General features: G+C 42.2%; 1 protein-coding gene across 5 annotated transcripts in view; it reads right to left on the reverse strand.

The window, feature by feature from the left end:
* Gnb1 (G protein subunit beta 1) overlaps positions 1 to 20,722 on the reverse strand; it is a 58,543-nt gene that overhangs the window by 18,403 nt on the left and 19,418 nt on the right. For 4 of the 5 annotated variants that reach the window (XM_060378913.1, XM_060378912.1, XM_060378911.1 and 1 more), the window contains exons 2-4: positions 9,080 to 9,176; positions 3,276 to 3,314; positions 1,697 to 1,803 (exon numbers count right to left, since the gene is read on the reverse strand). In XM_060378913.1, coding sequence (XP_060234896.1) covers positions 1,697 to 1,803; positions 3,276 to 3,314; positions 9,080 to 9,136 — 203 coding nt within the window. In that variant the 5' untranslated portion in view covers positions 9,137 to 9,176. Of the gene's footprint in view, positions 1 to 1,696; positions 1,804 to 3,275; positions 3,315 to 9,079; positions 9,177 to 17,421; positions 17,471 to 20,722 lie in introns of all 5 variants that reach the window. The other variant, XM_021655568.2, reaches the window with a different exon arrangement.

Genomic DNA, 20,722 nt, shown 5'->3' on the forward strand with positions numbered 1-20,722 from the left:
TTATCTTTCTTCTTCATACTTTATACATCTTTAAAGGGGTAACTTTGAATTTCACCATTTTCTTTCTTTTTTATTAAAGACCTATTTATTTATTTTATGGATATGAGTGCTGTAGAAGAGGGAATCAGATTCCATTACAGATGGTTGTGAGCCACCATGTGGTTGGTGGGAATTGAACTCAGGACCTCTGGAAGAGCAGCTAGTGCTCTTAAGCACTGAGCCACCACTCCAGCCCCAAATTTCACCACTTTCTAACTTTTTTCCCCATTTGGTTTTTTCAAGGCAGGGTTTCTCTGTAGCCCTGGTTATTGGAACTCACTCTGTAGACCAGGCTAGCCTTTAACTCAGCAATCCACCTGACTCTGCTCCCCAAGTGCCTGATCCATAACTGTACTCACTTATTTTGAATGATCTTCATTTTTAACTGACAGTTAACTGTGGACTATATAGACTGCTTATGTTTACATTAGAGAAAGATTAAACTACAGGAATTAATAGTCATTACCTCACATGTTCAGTGTCGTTCTGTGGTGGAAACATGTGAGATCTATTCTGGGATGGAGGTATGCTTCAATGGTACATCAACAGCCTAGCAGGCATGATACCCCAGGTTCAATGCCCAGCACTGAAAAAGCAATCCATCAGCAACAGCACAGCGCACTCATGTTCTCTGAGACATGCTCCTGTCTAGCTGAAGCTTCACCTTTCAACAACAATACAATCTCCCGCCCTTTTCTTTTCTGATGGGACTGTTTCCATCATTAAACAGACACAAAAAGTGCTCATTCGCACAAGCAATTGTATGGGGCCCTGTAGAAAACTAAAGATAGAATCTTTTGTTCTCTAGCTATTTACATCCTACAGCAGATAATTTCAAAAAGAAAGCCAAGTACAAATTCCACTCTGACAAATGAAAAAAATGACTCAAAAGAAAGGGATGTTAAGACTGTTGGGTCTGATGGGGCATGCTTTGGTCACACAAAGAATATATCGCTTTGTTTTGTTTCATTATGAGTGGAAAACTCTAAAGAGAAACTCAGAAGTCCAATAAAGGGTAGTTCTCAAAGTATAAAAGACAGGAGCCCAAAGTGGTAGTATCCCTTTAAATGATGAGTAAGCAGGGTAGGCCATGTGGAAGGACAAGAATAGCCATCAATTAATACTCCACAAAGCCTCCCAGTGAGGATAAAAAGACCACTGAAACCCACATTTAGTTTTCGGGACCATAGTCTGCTGTTGTAAACTGAGTACTTTCACCCTCCATTAACCAACTCTTACATTACAAGGTAGCCAGAGAGCAGCTGAGAAAGCAAAGATCCAGAAGCTTTAAGGCAAAGGGTGGCATGAAAACAACAGTGGAACAGCCAGCTGAACAGGGACAGGGATGAAAGCTGTGCACCTGTGAACATTACCCTTGGCTGCCAGGAAACTGGTACAATAAACCTTCATCCAACCCTCTCCACCTGGTTCTGAGGTGGGGTCTCACTATGTAGCCTTGGCTAGCCTTGAACTCAGGTGTAGATCAGGCTGGCCTTTAAACTCCAAAAGATCTGTCTCTGCTTTTGCCTTTTAAGTGCTGGGATTAAATGTGTGTGCCACCACACCCATACCAACTCACCTTTCTAACCATTATCTCTTAGAAACCCTAGCAGTCAGCCAATATTTCAAGTACTGCTTTGGAAGGGCTCATACATACCTTGAGTCTGTGCCCCAGTGCATGGCATAAATCTTGGCCAGATGCCCCCTCAAGGTTCTCCTAGTTCGCATTTGAATTCTTCCCACTGGATCAATGTTGTTCGTGATCTTAAAAATAAAATAAAATCAGTGCAGATTAACTTCAGCAAATAGACTCTCCACTTGCGTTCTATGGCTTGTTACATAATGTCAACTGAGTAGCCAAAAAAAGTTAAATGGAAAATCCTGTATTTACGTTAAAAATATCTCTTTGTGTACGGTGTGCACCTGAGTGTGTGTGCGCACCAAGTCTACGTATGCAGAAGTCCTAGGTCAGAAGAGGCCCTGCACCTGGTTTATAGATAGCTGTGAGCCACCACAGGTGCTGGACACAGAACCCAGGTCCTGCAGAAGAGCACCAAGTTCTCTAAACTGCTAAGTCATCTCTCCAGCAGCCAATTGATAAAACTTCAAATTGTGTACATTCTAATTTAATTTAATTTAAGCAGCATGATCAAATTATCCATCCTGTAGTGCCTGAGGTGTGAATCCCTCCTGCCCAGGGAATCCATGCTGCAAACACACAGCATGTCTATACGGGCACTATATCATCCCACGCCATCCCAGTACAAGCAGGAGGACATTTTCAGAACAGGAGCTCATATGCCCATGTAGCTACTACAGAATAGCTACAATTATATTATTGGTTTATTAAATTATGGGTTACCTCCACCTTTACCTAACACACAAAATCACACTTTACCACACAGATACACAGCGGGGGAAATCTGTGTGTATCTATAGAGGTGTGAGGACCAGGCCATCGATTTCTCAAAGAGAAGGGGTGTGTATGTGTGTGTGTGTGTGTGTGTGTGTGTGTGTGTGTGTGTACAGGTTTCTGTTGTGCTAGTCAGTTTTTATTGTCAACTTGAGACACAGAGTCACAAGAGAAGAGGAAATCTCAATTAAAGAACTGTCTAGATCAGATTCTTCTGTGGGCCTATCTGTGGGATATTGCCTACACTGCTAGTTTGCTATAGGCAGGTCTAGAACACTGTGAGCTAAGCAAATGACTGGACTGTTTGAGAAAGCAAGCCAGCAAACAATATTCCGCCATGGTTTCTGCCCTGCCGTCCCTCAACGATGATTACATAAACCTTTTCTTCCCCAAAGGATTTAGACAAAGTGTTATATTACAGCAGTGATTACATGGCAACAGGAGTTGATGAACATACATGTATTTTAAGTGTTTTTTATTTATTTAGGTAGGAGGGTGGCACACGTGTGCAGAGGTCTGAGAACAATTTGTCCAAGATTGGTGACAGGCACCTTCACTTGCTGAGTCATTTCATTAGCCCTGTACATATTTTAAAACCAGTTTGATTCTTCTGGAAACAAGTCTGGCAGTAAAATTATTGGGTCATATGGCAGAGATCTTAATTTACTTAGAGCTCATTCACTGGTCCTCATAGCCCATCATCAGAACAACCTCTGATTGAAGAGCCTTGGCAGTGTGAAATACAGGACAGAAGTCCCACATGAAGATAAAAGCCCACAGCAGACTGCATTATGGACAACTGATGGCTGGCACTGTTTCTTACCTGAGAAAGAGTCGCATCTGCACATGCTTTACGGGCATCCTACGAAACAACAGATGGGAATTAGTAGACGTCATACTTCCAACCTCAGTCCCCACCACAGCTTCAGAAAGCCTCCACTAACTGTTGGAAGCAAAGCAAAGTGTGTATGATGGGGCACTCTTCTCACCTCCTCTCTCTTATTCCTAACTCTTCTCTAATACTCCCAAGTCCACGGCCACTTTTGAGTTGTTCAGGCCAAAACAGAAACAATTCACAACCCCTAAACCTAACTAACACATGCAGACAGGCCCAAGTGAAACCACACTGGAAGTTGGTCCGGCAGTGAGCAGCCTGGGAGCCAGGCCAACATACACCTGCTCTGTCTTTCCGATAGTTTACATGAAAGCACAAGTGTTGCAAAGAAAACAACAACAAAAAGCTGAAAACCAGCTAGCTTTTCAGGACAAAAAATACTTCCCTTTGAGAATGCATTGTCTAAGAACTTTATTTTTAACCTAAACAATGATTAAATCTAAGTTTTATGAAAAAAGCAAGGGATCTACAACTGTTTATAAATTTCCAACAAGACTGGCAACAAAAGAGCAGCAGGCACTCTTTTCTATCTATAAAACCTACCAATGTAGCTAACACCCACCAAAAAAAATACTATGGCGATTTTTTTCTTTAATATCTACCATATTAAGTATTTCACTAAAAGTGAAATAAGCTGTGAAATCTGAAAATAACACATACTTGTAAATACAAAGATATCTATTATGAAGGAAAATGAAGCAATCTTGCTGTGGATATAAAGGTGTTTGTTTCAATCCCAGGTGTGGGATGTGGGGCTGATTCAGATGGTCCACAGCAGCAGACTCTTTGCCTCATGTGGGCTCTAGGGGAGCTCTTTGCCAGCTGCAGATAGTCTCAATCTGAGGACTCTGGAGAAAGAATAAATGTGAGCGCCCAGAGAGTGTGGAGGAGCTCCAAGAAAGAACAAGGCTGCTGCTTCCCCCCCTTGGCTCCTGGTTGCTGCAGTGAGACAAGAATTTGGAGATCTCCTGAAACAAGGACTAGACTGGCTCCAAGGAACCCTTACCAACGACGACCTTACCAACCAGGAAGCAGCTAAGAGAACTGGGCCCATCTCCCACTAACCTTTTCTCTCTCCTACATGGTGTTGGAGTGTTGCAAGGGATTGGGATGGAGTAGAAAGATATAAAAAAATGTAAATAAAAGAGTTTTTAAAAAGTACACCAACGAACTCTTAAAAGCTCAAAATTTCAGTAGAGGCATAATTCAAAGGAACTCCTGACAAATCTTGACTAAGACACTGACCGCAAAGTATCACCTCAAAGTGGCAGCTGCCAACAGGCCAGACTCTTAAATGAGGTAGAGCAGATCTGTGTCCAAGGATTTTACTTTATGAAGCAGGATTTTACTTTATGAAGTCTGCGAGACTTTTACAAACTGGTGACAATGGTAAACATACAGAGATGACTATTACTGTATGACCAAATTCTAGGTCCCAATTTCAGCCTTTAATGATTCTGCTTGTAATCTAAATAAGACCAATTATTTCTACATAAAAATTTCTGGAGTAGAGTATACAACAAGGATTTTTAATAGCAAGTCATCGGCAAGGCCTTTTGTCATGCCAATTAGTAAGTCTAATACTTTCAAACACCATGACTGTTGATACAATCTATAGCTTTAGGTTTGAAAGACTAGTAAGAATTTTAAAAATTAAAAAAATGGTAAATTTAAGCAGCTTCACCTTGGTTGGAACCCAAAGACCAAAAAGGCTAAATATTTCTGACACTGCAACTGCTCCTAACAGATGAAAAAAAAATGAAGCAGCCATATTCCAGCCACCTTTGTTTTGGTGAGCAAGTGTTTGACTTGCTTAAGATAGAACCATGACCATATTTCAATTTACAAGTGTAATTTACAGGACAACTTCTGGCAGCTAATCCTCTCCTACATGTGGGTCTTAGGGCTGGAACTCAACCACCTTGCTGGCCTGAAACTGCCTGATTTAGAATCGGGAGAGTGCCTTAGTCCTGACCGGCCTAGAATTCACTGTGTAAACTAGGCTGGCCTCAAACTTCACCGTCCTCTGCTGGGATTAAGGGTGTGTGGCCACTACCTCCTGGCTTCACAATAATTTCTTAACAACTCATGAAGATGAATCCATTCAATCAGTCAATTTTTTGTTGTGTTTGGGTGTAAGTACGAAGTACCACCACAGAAAGGGCTCCACCCATCTCACACAGGCATTGTCATCTCAAACTACAACTGAAAAGTCTGGGCCAAGGTCAGCTTAGTCTTGGGTCACTCCATTTTGGAACATGTGCACAGTTGGTCTATCACAGTTAAGTTCCTCTGTATTTAAGATGTGTGTTTTAATTTTGGCAGGTTTTGTTGTTTCTGGTTTGTTTTTTGTTTTGTTACTTTTTCAGGGGGCAGTGCTTCATATGAAAAACAAATCAAAGAACACACAATACTTAGAATTATCTGTCATTTCTTGTGTGGTTCACCACATTTTTTAAGGTTTTGGTTTTTTTTTTTCTTTTTGAAAGAGCCTAATGTAGCCAAGTTGGTCTTAAACTCTATCTAGCTAAGAATGACCCTGAATACTGATCCTCCTGCTTTCACTTTTCAAGTTCAAGAACTATAATACATATATGAGCACATCTAGCTGGAAGCCGTTTGTTAAATTTTTTTAAAAAGATTTATTTATTATTTATACTGTATTCTGCCTTCCTGTGTGCATGCATGCCAGAAGAGGGCACAAAATCTCATTATAGACGGTTGTGAGCCACCATGTGTTTGCTGGGAATCGAACTCAGGACCTTTGGAAGAACAGCCAGTGCTCTCAATTTCTGAGCTGTCTCTCCAGCCCCCCTTTTGTTGATTCTTAATAATTTAAAAAAGTATTATTAAGAGTATATAGGCAGGCTGGAGAAATGGCTCAGTGGTTAAGAGCACCTTCTGCTCTTTCAAAGGACCCGGGTTCAATTCCCAGCACCCACATGGCAGCTCACAACTGTCTGTAACGATAGTTCCAAGGGATGTGACACCTTCACACTAATGCACATAAAAATTAAAAAAAAAAAAAAAAAGTGTATAGGCACACTCCTTTTATTCCAGCACTGGGGAGGCAGAAGGTTTAAAGTCAGAGATCTGAGTTTGAAGCCTGTCTGGTCTATGGAGCAAGTTCCAGGAGAGTCAGGGCTACACAGAGAAACCCTGTCTGCAAAACAAACAAACAAAACTGTGACTGATATATGTGTCCATGTGCTGCGTGTTACCAAGTATGGAGATCATGGAACACTCTGTAGAGTCAGTTCTCTCCGTCCACCTTGACATGGACTCCAGGGACAGAAGGCAGGTTTACAGGCTTACACGTTGGGTAGCAAGAACCTTTACTTGATGAACTACCTTATCTGCTCTGCTTCTGATTTTTTTAATATAATTTTTTATTTATTACAATTTACTCACTTTGTATCCCCATTTGTTTCTGATTTTTATGCGCTTGTTTTGAGAAAGAGTCTCTATATAGCCCTGGCTGTCCTAGAACTTGTTATGTAGACAAGGCTTGCCTAGAACTCAAGAGATAGCCACCTCACTCTGCCTCTTCAGCGCTAAGACTGACAGACAGTGTAAGCTGCCACACCCAACCTTCTGATTTTGATTTTAAGACAGGGCTGGCTTGGAACTCACGAGGCAACCCGGGTTGGCCCTCAGACTAAAGGCAGCCCTCCCACCTTCCTAGTGACGCAGATCACGACCTCCATAAACGCCAAGCCCACTCCTCCAGCACTCTGGGCAAGCACTAGACTACTGAGTTAAGAGACACTTCCAGCCCTTGCACTAAATTCTTCAAGAAGCACGGATTCAGTAGGCAATCGGTAGAGAACATTTTACTTTTTTCCTCCTTTCTATCATACCCTTTTAAAAGGTGGCTTTTGTTTTCTTTTACTTTATGTTTATGCAGGTACCCATGGAAACCAGAAGAGAGTTCTGGATCCTGTGGAGCTAGAGTTATAGGTGGTGCTGGGATTAAACTTAACCACTGAATTTTACTTTTTAAAAGAGTACTCTTGGCCACGTAACCTAGCACACAGCCTTACTCTCAGAACTTGGAACAGAGGCAGGGTGCTCTCTGTGAGTTTGAGGCCAGCGGTCTACATATCCAGGACAGTCGAGGCTTCCTAGTGAGACCTTGTCTCAAAAGCAAACTAATATAAGTCTCCATTCCCATTTAGAGACTCTACAGCATTAACTCCACTGTAAAAGTAGTGCAGGATTGAGAGGCAAGGCCCAAATCCAATGCAGTCATTTGTGAACCGCCCCACCAAAAATCCTAACCCTAAAAAAATTTTAGGTTTATATCAGGGTTAGAGATGTACTTCAGTACTATACTTGCAAATTACCAAGATATCTTCTGGCATTACTTAAATTTGTTTTTCAGGAAATAACTTTATAGCACACCAAATATTTAAGAATATGTTTTATTAACTCTAGTAGAGCAGACACGTTGAAAAGCACTGACCAGCAATCTATACTAAGATATTTCCTGTTTTATCTGTGGCTCTAAAATAAATCTTAGGTAATTCTGGTATGTTTTCTTAACTTCAAGAAAAAGTTGGCTAAAATAATGCTGGAGATTTTCCCATATAGTCCCACTGGCAGCGTGAACACAACTGATGAGTTAAAGGGAGCATGAACTACTATTTACGCAAAGACCGATCACTGTCAATAACTTAATTGAGACTCTGAAGGACAGCTATATCCTTACAGATGAGAACATGCAAGTCAGAAGGCTAGTTCAAATACACAAAACTGTAAACAATCTGGAAACTGGGATTTCCTGGTAACCATAATGTCTTTTCTTTTCTTTTTTTTTTTTTTTCTTTTTTTTTTAATGTTCTTTAGATCAAGTTTAGGGGAAAGGGGGTAGAAAAACCACATACTTAAATTAACTGTCTCTGTATAATGTTGCAGTTAAGGCCAGCTTTGTCTACACTGTGAGTTCCAGGAGAGTCAGAGTTTCAGAACGAAACCCTGTCTCAAGTAACAAAAATACAAATTCCAAAACCAAAATATCCACATTTGCCTGGCATGTGTGAGGGCTCTCACTTCCATGTCTAGCACTACTCCAAAGCTACTCCTCACCCCAAAAGAAAGGAATCAGAGTGGCCCACGCCTGTAATTCCAGCACTGTGGGGGTCAGAGGCGGCTCTCAAGGCAGTTAAAGGTCAACCAAGTCCACAAAGTAAGTCCAGGACAGTCAAGGTGAGACAGAGAAACCCTGTCTCAGAAAAAAAAGTGAAATTTGTCTTTCATTAGTTTTGTACTCGGGTAGACACAGCTGTTCCCTGGTGGCCCAAGAGCTGTATGTACATTCCAAGAGTCATCCTGGAGCACAAACCATTTCAAAATTAAGAAAAGACAGACAGACACACCTAAAATGCCACTTTACTGGTCCTTTCATTTTCAATATCTTTTCTGTCCTCAAACTTAGTAGCCTTGCTCTTCAGAGCTGATGCCACCTTCTGACATAGTGGACTACAGTACAGTAGTCACAAAGGAAGGACAAAACCTAGTTACCAAGTTCCCCAGGGAAAGTTCAAAAGCTTTGATAAACTTTACAGGAACACGCCAGGTACATACAAGCAACCAGTTATAGTAAGTGAAACAACGTAAGAGAGCAGATATCTCAATGTGTGACTTGCATATAGAGACCAATCTCCTCTCACTCTTGTTATCCAGACAACAGCAGGTAACCTCTGACCTGAAACAAACACATGGCTACGTACTCTGATTTGGTTCTTCAGTTGCTCGGCCTCCTGCCGCAGCTGGTCAAGCTCACTCATCTTCAGCACTCAGTGCTTTCCACACTTCGGAACTCAAGCTCTGCAAAGAAAGATGGCGTGAAATGGACAACGGAAAACTTCAGAGCTATGGCCTTATAAAGGGTGAACTTTCCTGCGGCATTTCCCAGACTTTTAAAACCCTCTCTAGAACCGAATTAAAAACATAACCATCATTTTTAATATACTGCTAACAGATTGCTAAAAACCTGGTAGACTGAAGAAGAAAACCATCAGCGCCAACAGTGCTGGTGCAGTCCACTATTTAGGCAGCTAAAGAAGGAAGATCTTAAGTTCAATGCTACTGTACCAGAGACCCAGTCTCTAAAAACAAAAACAAAAACAAATAAATAAATATCACTTAAAAGAGCAGAGGCCTTTCTTTTGTGAAAAAGATTTTGAGTCTCTCCAAAATAAGAAACAAACAAAGCTGGACAACCAGAATAGCTACTACATGGAGAAATCAGGAGTATTTTCTTCAGGAAGCAGGACTGAGAAAACTAGTACTGGAAAACTATTTCTTTGAAGCTCTGGGAGTATTCATGAGCCTTAAAGGACAAAGGGGTATCCAAAAGTCCTCTATTTCCCCCAAACGCAAGGCTGAATGAAGGGTCCCAGGAAGCTCAGAAATACCTTGACCCTTCTAGGGATGGACTGAATAAGGCTGCTCAAAGTGCTGTATGGCAATACCCAGTCATGTAAGACAACATCCCCATAGTCAGAGACAAGTGAAACCATCCTGTTATAAAACATGACTTTTCCACCTGAATATACAGAAGCTCACTTGCCAGAATGTTTGCCTTACATGCACAAAGCTCTAGATTTGAGCCCAGCCCCAGGACAAATGGGTATGGTGCTGTTTGCCTATAATCCCAGCACTTGGGGAAAAAAGCAGCAGGATCAGTCACCCTTTAAGGTCACTGCTCGCTATATAATGTGAGGCCACCCAGGGATGCCTGACTGTTTAAAACAGTTCAACAAAGCTGACCCCTGGGCTGGGGATAAAGCTCAGTAGACTGCTGGCCTACAATGTATGAGGTCCCATGTGCGATGATGCTCACCTGCACAGCCAAGACTGCACAGAGACCCTGTCTCTAAAAACTACACCAAATAAAATAAAACAAAGGAGGCGTCTTTTCCCCAGTGGAAATTACACATAGAAATGCCTGTGTGCCTGTCTGGAACTTATTTCTGTAGCCTATGCTGGCCTTGAACTGATAAGCAAATCTCCTCTCTCAGAATCTCAAGTACTAAAATAGCAGGCCTCATATACTACTATACCTGGTATACAGGATACACTTCCAACAAAGATGTTATTAAATCAATCATAACTGTGATCAAAGCATCATAAAACTGAAGATGTAATTACTTAACCCCAATGTGATTTGCTCTCCATGCAAATTACAGCGTATGAGTGTTTTGATGGCATGGTTTATGTGTGCCACATGAATGCTCGGTGCGGTGCCCTCAGGTCACAAGAAGGCATTGGAGTCCCTGGAACCTCAGTCAGATGGTTGTAAGCTGCGAAGTAGGTATTGGGAATCAAAGTAGGGTCCTCTGGAAGAGCAGCAAATGCTTTAACCACCCCTCCCCCAAGTCACCTCTCTGGCCCTTTCCCCCACAGTCAACAAAATTTTTGCATAAAAATTAAATAAAGAAGTGCTGGGGGTGGGAAGTAGGGTGTTGGGTTCAACGGTCAATTAATCTAGCTGGAATGGAAACCTCTAGGTCAGTGGTTCTCAACTTTCCTAATGCTGCAACCCTTTAATACAGTTTCTCATATTGTGGTGACTCTTAACTAAAACTATTTTTGTTGCTACTTAACTGTAACTTTGCTACTGTTACGAATAATATAAATATCTGTGTTTTCCAATGATTTTAGGTGAGCCCTGTGAAAGGCTCATTTGACCCCCAAAGGAGGTTTGCCACCCACAGGTTGAGAACTGCTGCTCTAACTTCAGTGAGAGACCCTGTGCTGGCAAGAGTTAGAGAACTGGTAAAATACCAGGACTGGCCTCCATATGTACATAGATGAGTGTACATGCATAAACACATACACACATTTTGCATGCTCAAAATCTCAGAACTTGGAAGATGCATAGGCAGAAAGACTGCTTTTGAGTATTAGGCCTCTCTGGTAATATAGTGGGCTCCAGGCCTCCTAGGACTGTGCATCAAGATCCTGTCTCAATTCTTTCTCAAAAGTTAAAGTTAATAATAACAAATGCTATGGGCTGGAGAGATGGCTCAGCAATTAAGAGCATGGGCTGCTCTTCCTAAGGACCCAAGTTTAATTCCTAGCACCCATATGGCAGCTCACAACTGTCTGTAACTCCAGTTCCAGAGGATCCGACACTGTCACACACACACATACAAGCAGGCAGACCACCAACGTACACAATAATAATAAATCATTAAAAAATATTAAATGCTTAACTAACCGCTGTCCTCTTCTTCGTCCCCTCCCGACCAAGACAGGGTTTTTCTGTGTAGCCCTGGCTCTCCCAGAACTCGCTCTGTACACCAAGCTGGTGTCTAACTGAGATCCATCTGCTTCTGCCTTCCCAGTGCTGGGATCACTGTTATTTTCATTAAGAGTAAAACACACCTAGGACAAATCATCTAGATGGCTCCCAAATTGTTAAAGTTCCTTATACTTTCCTATTTTGCACACTCACACTATAAAATCCCTTCCACTTCAGTGCCTTTGTTGCTGGGCAGGACAAAAAGAAGGCTGAATTCACTAAGTGCTTAACCTGAGAAAAGTGAGTTTGAGAGTAATCACCAGCATGGTCTACCAAGAGAAAACCACAAGGTGCCACTCACTGTGCCTCCACAGTCCTAAGCCACTGCCTGTCGCAGCTCCCCAGGGTGCGCAGCACCACAGCTCCCGAAAGATCTCTGACCACAGTGGTACTCTCATTTTCTGTTGGTGCTCCTCACCCTGCTCCTGCCTTTTTTTTTTTTGGTTTGTTTTTTTCGAGACAGGGTCTCTCTGTGTGCAGCCCTAGCTGTCCTGGACTCACGCTGTGGACTACTGCCCCAGTGCTAGTATTACAGGCACGTGCCACATGTCTAGCTGCAGTAGTTGTTTTCAAGTGTGTTTCTTGAGTGGATTCCTGACTCATTAGCAAAGCTTCACTAAGGGAGAATACCTCAGGCCTCACTGGGTATCTCTGGCACTAGAGAACATTATTTACTTTTGCAGGAAAAGATTGGGCCATTCTGTCTTTAGCACACAAAACCTAAGGACCAAAGCTTAGGAATATTCCTGTATGACAGAACAAAATCCCAAGTCAATAAAAATACAGATGGAAATATGTACTGTCGTGTTTGTTCTGTTCATGTTTTACCTTACACAGGATCAAAGCGCAGATCCTCTTGCTGGTTTTACAGAGTCAGGATCACTATCCTCCAGGACTCCCTACTCTATTAAAAGTCACTCAGGCTATAAAGACCTTCTACTCAATCCAGCATTAATCTAAGAAGAAGTAGAGCCAAAGTCATAAGGTGCCCTGAATTAGTCGAACCAGACATAAGCACTAAAGCTTTTACATCTTGAGACTGAAAACAACACACTTACCAGCATTTTGTAAACAGAGGATCTTTCTGAGCTGCCTAAAAAGCTCCTCAGGCTTGGCAGCCAGCAGCTTTACTCAAAGTCACCTGGATAGCCCATTAGCTTTATAAAGATTCCTCACTGGGTTTCTGATAAATCCATTTTTCTAGTTTTAAGCAATATAGCTGTGTGACTGTTGTGTATTTTTTCTATAGTATCCAATTCAAAGAAAGATTTTAGGCTCTATGGGTTAAGTTTCTTGCTCTGCAAGCATGATGACCTGAGTTCAATCCCTAGAATCCACTCGTGTAAAGGTGGGAGGAAAGAAGGTGACTCCACAAAGTCACCTGTCTCCCATACAGAAAGATAGAAAAAGATGTTAACAGCTAGTACTTTTTTTCGCATTTTATCTATTTTATTGTGTACGGATGTGTGTCACAGCACATATAACAAGAACAGGGGATAACTCAAGGCCGGTTCTCTCCTGCCATGCAGCACTATCTGCTGTTCCAGTGTTACCTCCTCAGGGTGTGAGTGAAGTGCAGCACACACTAAAAAGAGAACGCCATAATGCTATTTATGCTACTTTAGTAATAAAAAACAAATGTATGTTTAAGACATCTTACTTACAGTTAATCACGTTTGCCTTTCTCTTCAGTGTTGTTAGTCCTTTGGCCCTTCTGAAAATCCCACCATCGGGTCTGCCTGCCTGGGCAGCTCTTCTCCTCCAGAGCATGTCCCAGGTAAGCTCTGGCTGTGCTGAGGCATCACTTTCCAGCCTAATCCACTAAGACAGGGCCTGCTGAGGCCTCATGACTGCCCGTGACCCACATCTGTCTTTAGCTTTCACTCAGAACCTGTTTAGGAAACTGAAATAATTTAAAAGCATGGGCTAAGATGTAGCTCAGAAGTAGGGTGCTTGCCCACGACGGGACAAACAAGTCGCTGTGATCTTCTCTAAGTAACGTACAGTATCTTTACATAAAATGTCAGCATGACTAGAACACTTCACATGAGTGCTAGCTATGAGCTGTAAAATCTACAACTTTGGGACAAAGGTGGTGGCAGCAGCAGACCCCTGTGAAGGAAGTCATGGCAAGGGACCTCAGGGTCCTACTATTAGACAGTTACTAACAATAATACTTGGGTGGAAGGGAGAATCAACTCCTCCAAGTTGTCCTCTGACTTCTCACACACACACACTATCATTTAAATTTTTAAAAGGTGTATATTTTGAAAAATAATTTCAGTTTCTCCAACATATAAATAGGACTTCACTCTGGTCTGGGAATAGCATCATCTATAAAGCTCGGTGGTTGGTGGTGCACACCTTTAATCCCAGTATTTGGGAGACAGGGGCAAGCAGATATGAGGGCAGCCTGGTCTACAGAGTTCCAGGACATCTAAAGCTACACAGCGAAACCTTGCCTCGAAAAACAATCATGATCTATGTCACTGAGCTAAAACAAAAATTATATGAGCTAATCAGTCTTATACTGCCCCATACCATAAGCCTCTCAGTGATTATATTTCTGAAATGTCCCCTTCAACAGAACAACTCCAAGGTTAATGGCTGACATTTGAGTAGAAGTCACAATGGCAAAGTACACTACTGTCCTTGTTTGCTGTTTTCTTTCCTTTCTTTAGTTTTTCAAGACAGTCTCACTGTATAGCCCTAGGGTCTCATTGTATAGCCCTGGATGTCCTGGAACTCTCTGTAGATCAGCCTAACCTTGAACTCAGATATCTGCCTGTCCCTGCCTCCCAAGTGCTGGGATTAAAGGCTTGTGCCACCACCCAACTTTCAGATGCTATTTTCAATGGCAAGAATTTCTACAAGATTTAAGGATATGGTAGTGGCTGGGGAAGTGGGTCAATGCCTTTGATCCCAGCACTCGGGAGGCAAATTCAGGCAGATCTCTTTGAGAATCTGAGGGTAGCCTGGTCTACATAGTGAATTTCAGGCCAACCAGGGCTGCAAAGTAAGAACTGATCTCAATCAGAAAGAGAGGGAGTGTGGCAGAGATATGACCAACTGTGAAGCCAAACCCAAGCGAACAGCACAGCTGAGCAGCTGTAAAGGAAGCAAACTGCCAACACATTTTGTAAGTGTGATAACAGTACTGTTTATGACTTTATGTTTACAGGTACAAAGTATTTAAGCATAAATTCTCCTCAAAACAAGCAGAAAACACATGAGTGAGGGCACCTGTAAGACATAAGATCTGCTATGAGCTAGTGATGATTCTAGTTTGCTGACAGGAAATCTCCAAGTGGTTTGAGTTTTTGCATGTAGTTCAGTTTTCTATTAATACTCACCTTTTAAATTCAGCGAGGCAGAACACACTTCTAATCTCAGCACTCAAACAGCTAAGGCAGGAGGACTCTGAGAACTGGGTCAGCCTGGGCTAGGCATTAATATACTAACTCAAACCTCTTTTCTGACACCCCACCCCCAAATTATTTGTGGACTTTGAATCTTGATTCTTGAAAATCCAAATGTAAGAAAAAAAGAAAAAAGAAAAAAATTCAGATGTACAGTGTTTTTTAAAAGGGAAACTCAGACAGAAGAAACTGTTGTTTTCCTTGTGAAATTTCCCATTTCTTTTACTAGCCCCTCACCCCCAATGAAGTTTGCCTAACATCTTGGCTTGCCTCACACTCTTTTTCTCCAATATGCTACATGAAGATCATGGCCAGAGATCAGCATGACTTGAAAAGGTGGTGAGAGAAAATTGTAGCCATTTGCTCTGGCTCATGAACTCAGTGATAGTCACTGCTCTAACCAATCAGTGATGACTTACTCTCAAACACTCTGTCCGAAGTTTTGTCCTCTCAAAACTCACTTGGAGTCAAACAAAAGTGACAGCATGCCTTGCCCAAAGGGGAGGAATTAAAATGGGCTAAGTACTTAGCAACAAAGATGCCTTCTCTGGACATGACTTGCTTTTCACCAAACAGCAAGGGAAGCCTTTAAGTTCCACCCTTTGCAGTGGAAACAAGTATAGTTGGTTTCCTAATGGCGCTAACTGTCCTAATAGGCTGAGTCCTGAGAAAGGACTGAGCAATGGCCTTTTCCCCCTCTAAGGACAACTTACTTCATTCATCCACAGGGAACCAAGCTCCTGCCATGGGCAAAGTACACTACGGTGAAAGGACAAGCCTCCTGTTCACCAACGATAGAAAAATCAAGAACTGAAAGCCACATGTCATGTCCATCTGCGGAGCTGACTCTATATGAACTCACACAGAATATGTGATTTCAACGCTCAGATTCCAAACATTTAGAAATGGAAGGTAGGTAGTTCAGTTCACCCCACTGAGGCCCCACCGCCTCAGGACACTCACTCTTTATGGGCTTCATCTCACTCCCCTAACACCAGGATCAAGTCCTACCAGTCAGTGGTACAAGTGATACAAAACATCTCTCAAGCCTAAAACTTATTGAGACCTGAAGCCTTGATAAACACCAAAAGCAAGGTCTTTGATACAAAACCAAAAAAACTTTGGCTCTCTCAGCTAGCCTTATCTGCCAACTTCAAGCAATTCTGCCATAAGGTTTCTAAAGCAGATAAAACTGCAGCACCTAGAATGCATTAAGAACATCCTTTAGAGGATCAACTACCCTGAAATCAAACTTGGGGCTCCAGGGGGCTAGAGAGATGGCTTAGTAGTTAAGAGAGCTTTACTCCCAGGCGGTGGTAGCATGCACCTTTAATTCCAGCATTCAGGAGGCAGAAGCAGGCAGATTTCTGTGAGTTTAAGGCCAGCCTCTCTACTGAGAGTGCTCCAGGACAGCCAGGGCTACAGGGAGAAACCCTGTCTTGGAGGAGGAGGGAGGAGAAGGAAAACAACAAAGAAAGCTTTGCTACCCAGATAGGCAGAGCAGATTCCAGATCTTAGCACACAAATACAAAGTAACAAGGTAGACATTATTGCAAATATCTACTCTGTTTCTGAAGGGCAAGACACACTCTTTTCACACACAGACACACACACACAATTTGGAGGATGGAAAGATGGCTCAGTTTGTAAAGCTCTTGACACACATACACACGAGCACCTGAGTTCATATCTGAAGCACTCAGGTAGAAAGCTGTTTGGCTACCTATAATTCCAGCGCTGGAGAACCACAGACAAATAAATTTGAAACTTATTTGCCAGCCAACCAAGCTTAATTAGTGAGCCCCAGATTTAGTGAAAGACTCTGTTTCAAAAAACTAGAATGGAGAGTCTGGGAGATGCTTCGGACATTAAGAGCAGAAGACCAGAGTTTAATTCAGCTTTGAGGCTATGTGAACTCTCTGGTCTCTGAGGGCACCTGTACTCACATACAAATACAAGGGACTAACAACTGTTTGTTAACTCCAGTTCCAGAGGATTTAATGTCATCTCTGGCCTCTAGAGACACTTCATCCATGTAGTAGTATTCAGACACTCTCATGTAGGCAAAATAGCCATACCCCTAAAATAAACAAATCTTTTTTATGGAGAGAGAGATGACCACTGACTGCTCTCCCAGAAGACACCGGCATGGAACACACCTTCAATCCCAGCACTCAGGAAGGCAGAGGCAGGCAGATCTCTGTGAGTTCGAGTCCAGACTAGTCTACACAGTGAGTTCTGTCCAGGACAGCCAGAACTACATAGTGAAACCCTCTCAAAATGACCCCTCCCCGGGGTGGGGGACACAAAAACTGATGAGTATCAATTATACATGTGAAGTTACCTTAGTTCAGAAGTGTTTCTGGTCTGGTTTCCCACACATGTAAGTCTATCTGTAACAACAGAAAAGGTTGTTTCCATCAAATCAGGACTGTGCTGACAGCTACATGAGCTGCATTTCAGGAAGAGCACATAAATCACCCTCTACTACTTTCTCCCCCCAAAACTACTTTCCTCATTACACCACTTAATATTTTTAGCATTAAAAAAATAAAGAAATGGCTGGGTAATAGTGGTGCATGTTTTTAATCCCAGCACTTGGGAGGCAGAAGCAGGCAGATCTCTGTGAGATCCACAACAGCCAGGGCAACACAGAGAAACCCTGTCTCAAAAAAATCAGTTAAGTGCTGAGACCATGGGCTGAGGCACTGCTGCCAGTCTATTAAAGTCTCTTAGTGACTAATTAGGAATTGTTAGGAAGCATATGGGCTTAAAACTTTCTCCAATCTCTTTAATACTCAAAATAAATTACTTTTTAAGAAAAAAAAGTAATGAAGTAAATGAATGAATGAACAGAGACCAAGCATGGTGGTGTATGCCTTTAATTAAAACAGCGCTCAGATTTTCGTTCAAGGTCAGCCTGGTCAACATAATGAGACCCTGTCTCTAAATAAAGTGGCAATCACAAAAACACTGAACAAAACAGAAAAACAGAGCTGGCAAGATGGCTCAGTGGGTAAAGAAACTTGCTGCCAAGCCTAATGACCTTGAGTTCAATACCTAGAAGTCACATCAGGTAGGAGAGAACCAACTCCCAAAAGTTGTCGTGACCTACCTACCTACCTACCTACCTACACACACACACACACACACAGAGAGAGAGAGAGAGAGAGAGAGAGAGAGAGAGCACTATGTACATAGTAGATAATTCTATTTATGACACACCAAATTAGACAAATCCATAGACATAGGAGTTGTCCAGGGCCATGTATGAAAAGTGAAATTTTACTGTGTGCAGGGCTTCCTTTTGGAGTGACAAAAATATAGAGTTAGGTAGGGAGGTAGTTGCACAATATTGTAGATATACTAAGTGCTACTGAATCATTCTCTTTAAAATGCTTTAATTTTCTATTATGTGAATTCCACCCCAAAAAAGAAAATGTAGGTGTTGAAATGGAAGTGGGGGGAACACAAGTTAATCAGTAAAAGCAAGCTACATCCACCTCCACAAATCCTCTCTGAAAAGGTCCCATAGGTACATGCCTGAGGAACCATCAAATTCTCTTAGTCTGAAGAAGGGTGTCAACCTAGCACCCTGATGTTTATTTACTTTTTTAAAAATTTATTTATTTTTTCAAAGACAAGTTTTCTCTGTGTAGCAGCCCTGGCTGTCCTGGACTTCTGTAGGGCAGGCTGGCAGAACTCACATCTGCCTGCCTCTGCATGTTTCGGGTTTTTTGTTGTTGTTTAATTTTTGAGGGTTTGGTTTTGTTTTTGAGACAGGGTTTCACTGTGTAGCTGTCTGGCCTGGAATAGACTCTACATAGACTAGCCTGCCCCTGCCTCCTGAGTGCAGGGATTAAAGGTGTGGCCACCATATCCATCTTACCCTGGTTTAAGGTAAAGCTATTCTCTGGTGAGTTGTTCAGCAACTGGCAAGCATAGAGCCCAGCTTCTAATGTCTGTTACAACAGCCCCACTAGCCCCACTGCAGCCCTCGGTAAGAATTCCTCTACAGCCCGGAGGTGGTGCATGTCTTTGATCCCCGCACTAGGAAGGCAGAGGCAGGCAGGTCTCTGTGAGTTTGAGGCCAGTTTGGTCTACAGAATGAGCACCAGGGACAGCCAGGGCTACGCAGAGAAACCCTGTCTCAAACCACCCCCCCAATACAAAAAGTATTCCTTTGTAAAGTAAAAGCCATAAATTATCCCAACCTCTGTACAAAAATCTTCCTAGGCATTTTTTCATAGTAAGAGATAAAGGGATTAATCACAGTGTGTTCTATCTGAAACACTCAGGAGTTCCTGGGGATTCCAGCTCTCTTTCTTCCAGAATATACCAGGAAACTGTCATGACACAAGGTGGCCACTGTGTACAAACGCCAAGCCTGTGGACATGCTACCCTACAGCGGAGAAAGATGCTGCTTAGCTGTCTCAGCTGCTCAGCCTGAAGTCATCAAAGTTGTTTGGACTTACTTGTGGTTAAAATCAGAACTCAGGGCAAGACTCCCAGTCCTACAGAAAGGTAAGAGCAAAGTGGAAATACCACCCTTAAAAAAAAAAGTGGAAAACCAGAATTTAATAAAATCAAAGCCAATACCCACATGCTTCCACACAGTTACACTATCTAGTCTAAGGTACAGTGGAAAAGTGGGGCACATAACAGATGCCTAGGTGCTGACAATATTGATAGTCTAATTATGCTGCCCCGTTCATAGGAACCTCCATAGAACCTAGGAGCCACAGCGCCCGCCAGGCAGGAAGGCAGGAAAAAGCCCACCCTCAGCAAAGGGAGGATGTATGGAGACTGATATAATGGCAGGACAATACTACTGACACATATGTGGCAAAGCCAGGTGGCATGAACATACAATGAGATACCTTTCTTTTTGAGAAAGTAGCCCACTATAGAAAATAGAAGTAAAAGGTATAAATTCCAAAGGTTAAAATGGTTGAAGTGTGGTTCAGGAGTATATGTTTTGCATACATAAAGCCCTAGGTTCCATCTTTAGCACAAAAAAAAAGAAAATTATAAAATCATTTTTAGTTAAAATTTAAATAGGCAACAGTCAAATTCAAAGATCAAACTAAGAGAAGACACTAGGTAACACTGACTACTCTTACAGATAAGAGTAAATACAAATTTGTCACCAACTGTACAAAGAAACTCAACAACAGAACATTTAAAGTATTCTGATAATCATCTCCTGGACAAAACAGCTACTCAGACAAGCAGCACCCTGCTATGAATATACACCTGGCTTCTGTGGATGGAGCTGTCTAAGCACGCTCGCTGCACAGGGCAAAGCCTCCAGACTACCCCTTCTCATGAGTAGAAATGACCAGCACGTGCCCAATCCACAGCCCCTTACTTTCTGACATGGTCTAGGACTGTCTCTTAAATGCTGGTATTTGATATACAAATGACACTTCAACCTTTATTTTTAAAAGAATTTATTATCCACCCCCCCCAAACTTCCATTTATTCAAGAAACACTTTTGAGCAGAGCATGGTGGCATATGCCTTTAATCCCAGCAGAGGCAGGCTGATCCTAGTTGGAGGCCAGCCTGGTCTACTGAGCAAGTTCCAGGACAGCCAGGACTACACAGAGAAACCTGCCTCAGAAACACTGATCTCCAAAAAG

Source organism: Meriones unguiculatus, chromosome 3 (assembly GCF_030254825.1).
Source record: "Meriones unguiculatus strain TT.TT164.6M chromosome 3, Bangor_MerUng_6.1, whole genome shotgun sequence".
NCBI classification, from domain to species: domain Eukaryota; kingdom Metazoa; phylum Chordata; class Mammalia; order Rodentia; family Muridae; genus Meriones; species Meriones unguiculatus.